The following is a 2527-nucleotide window of genomic DNA, read 5'->3' as shown; positions in this document are numbered from 1 at the left end:
ACCCCCCTCTCCTTCTCCTGTCCTGCTAGTCATTTCACCCCCGAAATGCTTCAGTAGTCAAATGATCCGAGATTCGGATCAAAGATCCGGATCTTTTCAATGATCCGATTCGAATCATCCGGATCATTGAAAAGATCCGAACTTCCCATCTCTAAGAGCTAGTGAGTAATAGTATTGGCTGGACAATGAGCCAATCACAATTCTATCCCTGTGATGTCACCAGTGGGTGGATCTCTCACACCCCCTGACTCCCACCAGATATCTTTATTTTGCCATCCTCCACACATAATACAGCATGCAGGGGTTCAGTGAAGGTGGCATTGAAAGTGTGGAGGTGTCTGGTAGGGCCACGCCCACACAGGTCATAAAACGAGATCTGCCCAGCGTCATAATCCAGATATATCCTGACTGTATCTCTGGGGGTCTTGTCAGGTAACCGGATCTTCTTACAGTCATGTCTGACGTAATACTTATTATTGTACTCGTATCCACACAAACCCCAGGAGTTGTTATTACATCCAATCTGTAACTCATTCCCTTCCCTGGCTATACTGGGGTAACACATCCCGACTCTCCAATTAGACGATTTACTAACATCCACTTCCCAGTAATGTCGCCCTGAGGAGAAGCTCTGGCTGCTTATGGCCTGAGGAGATTCGTGAAATCTCTCTGGTGTTTCATCATAATATGTCCATCTTTCTGAATACCATGCAGTTTTCCTGTCATCTTCTATACGCAGATTATCACCAGATGTGGTTACATCCAGTAATATGTCTGCAGGCTGTATATAGATTCCTCCAGTTACCTCAGACGTGATATCAGTTAGTCCTGTGTGTAATGTTTGTGAAATGCTGGCCACATCCAGATCTCCTCCATTATAGAGCTGTTTATCATGTCTCTCCCAGTTCTCCGTGTCATACAAGTCACCTGTGTCTGATTCGCTGTCCTCATCTTCCTCCTCCGTGTCACACAAGTCACCTGCGTCCGATTCGCTGTCATCTTCTCCCTCATCCGTGTCACACAAGTCACCTGTGTCTGATTCGCTGTCCTCATCTCCCTCCTCTGTGTCACACAAGTCACCTGTGTCTGATTCCTGCAAGACAATTAGCGGATCAGTCGTTTTACACAGTTTCTTGATGTGACGTATCTTCTTGGACAGGACTTTTTTCTTTATTTCCAGCTGCCTAATTACATCATCATATGATTTCACCACCTGCTCTGCCTGTATCGCGATGTCACTCAGGGCTCTCTTCTCAAGGTCCTCCAGCCGTTTCCTGAGGTCTTTAAACAGGACAGTGACTCTTTCTGCTTCACCATCTGCTTTTTTTTGTGCTTTTCTCCTGCGTTCCTCCAGACTCTGGACTTTTTCCTCAGCCTTCTTTGTCTCTGCCATCCTTTTCTGCAGAACATTTCTCAGCTTCTTCTTCTTCTTCTCAGAGGCCTCATCCAGTGACAACATCTTATGTCCCACATGTCCCCCAATCACATAGCAGGACACACAGACACAAGCAGCATCCTCAGTACAATAATACTCTAGGATCTTCTTATGGACGGAACATTTCCTGTTCTCCAGAGAGGTGGTGGGGGCACATAAGAAGTGTTCTGGTGCCTTGCTGTGGACTTTCAGGTGATTATCACACAGAGAAGCCTCACACAGCAGGCAGGACATAATAGCAGGTACAGGACAATGCATACAGTATGTACAAAGGATTCCGGCCTCGTCCTGATCTTGCTGAGTAGACAGGACATGTTCGGATACGTTTCTCAGAGCAATGTTTGTCTGCAGTTCGGGCCGCTCCATAAACTCCTCTCTACATTCAGGACAGGAATAATCTCCAGAGACCTCCTGTGAATCCAGCACACGATCAATACAGACCCGGCAGAAGTTGTGACCACATCTCAGGGTTACAGGATCCGTATAAATGTTCAGACAGACGGGACACTCCAGCTCCTTGCTCAGAACAGCAGACGCCATCGCTTGCAGCAGAATGAAGAAACAAAAGTGAATGGTTTCGATTCCCAGAAACCAGGGGGAGGAACCAGTTATACGCATGATCTCAATGCAGCTTTTTGTAATCAAACAGAATTAGAACTAAAGCAAGTCCAAACTTGACTGAAACATCTCTCCCTCTCTGTTTCGCTCTCTCTCTCTATGATATCTGTACACAGGGATAGCACTGCCATAGAGACAAAGGGGACGATAACCCCAGGACCCCTGACCTCTGCAGGAACCCCCACACCGCAAGACCCTGGCAACTGTTCTCACCCTGCTGCTCCCAGTGCCCCTGCTCAGGGCCGGATCTACCATAAGGCACTGTAGGCAAGGGCCAACAGGCGCCTGATAATGGAAAGGTGGCTCACTCCCTTCCCCTAGTGCCTCTCTCCCTCCTTCCCTATGCAGAGTCCTGAGCAGAGCATAAATGAGAGGTTACTCACCCAGCTCTCTGCATTCCACTAACGAGCTCTCCCTTCAGTGGGGGGCACCACTAACTACTTATTACTACTTACTAGCTGGTCGCCCGGCGTT

At 47.8% G+C, this 2527-nt stretch overlaps 1 protein-coding gene across 1 annotated transcript; it reads right to left on the bottom strand.

Moving 5' to 3' along the window:
• Positions 1 to 235: 235 nt before the first annotated feature.
• Positions 236 to 1975, bottom strand: LOC137544789 (E3 ubiquitin/ISG15 ligase TRIM25-like). The gene has a single exon (XM_068265878.1). The coding sequence runs from the start codon at positions 1973 to 1975 to the stop codon at positions 236 to 238; it is 1740 nt and encodes a 579-aa protein (XP_068121979.1).
• Positions 1976 to 2527: the final 552 nt, after the last annotated feature.

This window comes from Hyperolius riggenbachi, chromosome 2, assembly GCF_040937935.1.
Source record: "Hyperolius riggenbachi isolate aHypRig1 chromosome 2, aHypRig1.pri, whole genome shotgun sequence".
Taxonomy (NCBI): Eukaryota; Metazoa; Chordata; class Amphibia; order Anura; family Hyperoliidae; genus Hyperolius; species Hyperolius riggenbachi.
This window is presented reverse-complemented; position numbering and strand designations above follow the sequence as displayed.

Coding starts and splice junctions, on each gene's coding strand:
- LOC137544789 (XM_068265878.1), bottom strand. CDS start 1,975: ATGGCGTCTGCTGTTCTGAGCAAGGAGCTGGAGTGTCCCGTCTGTCTG.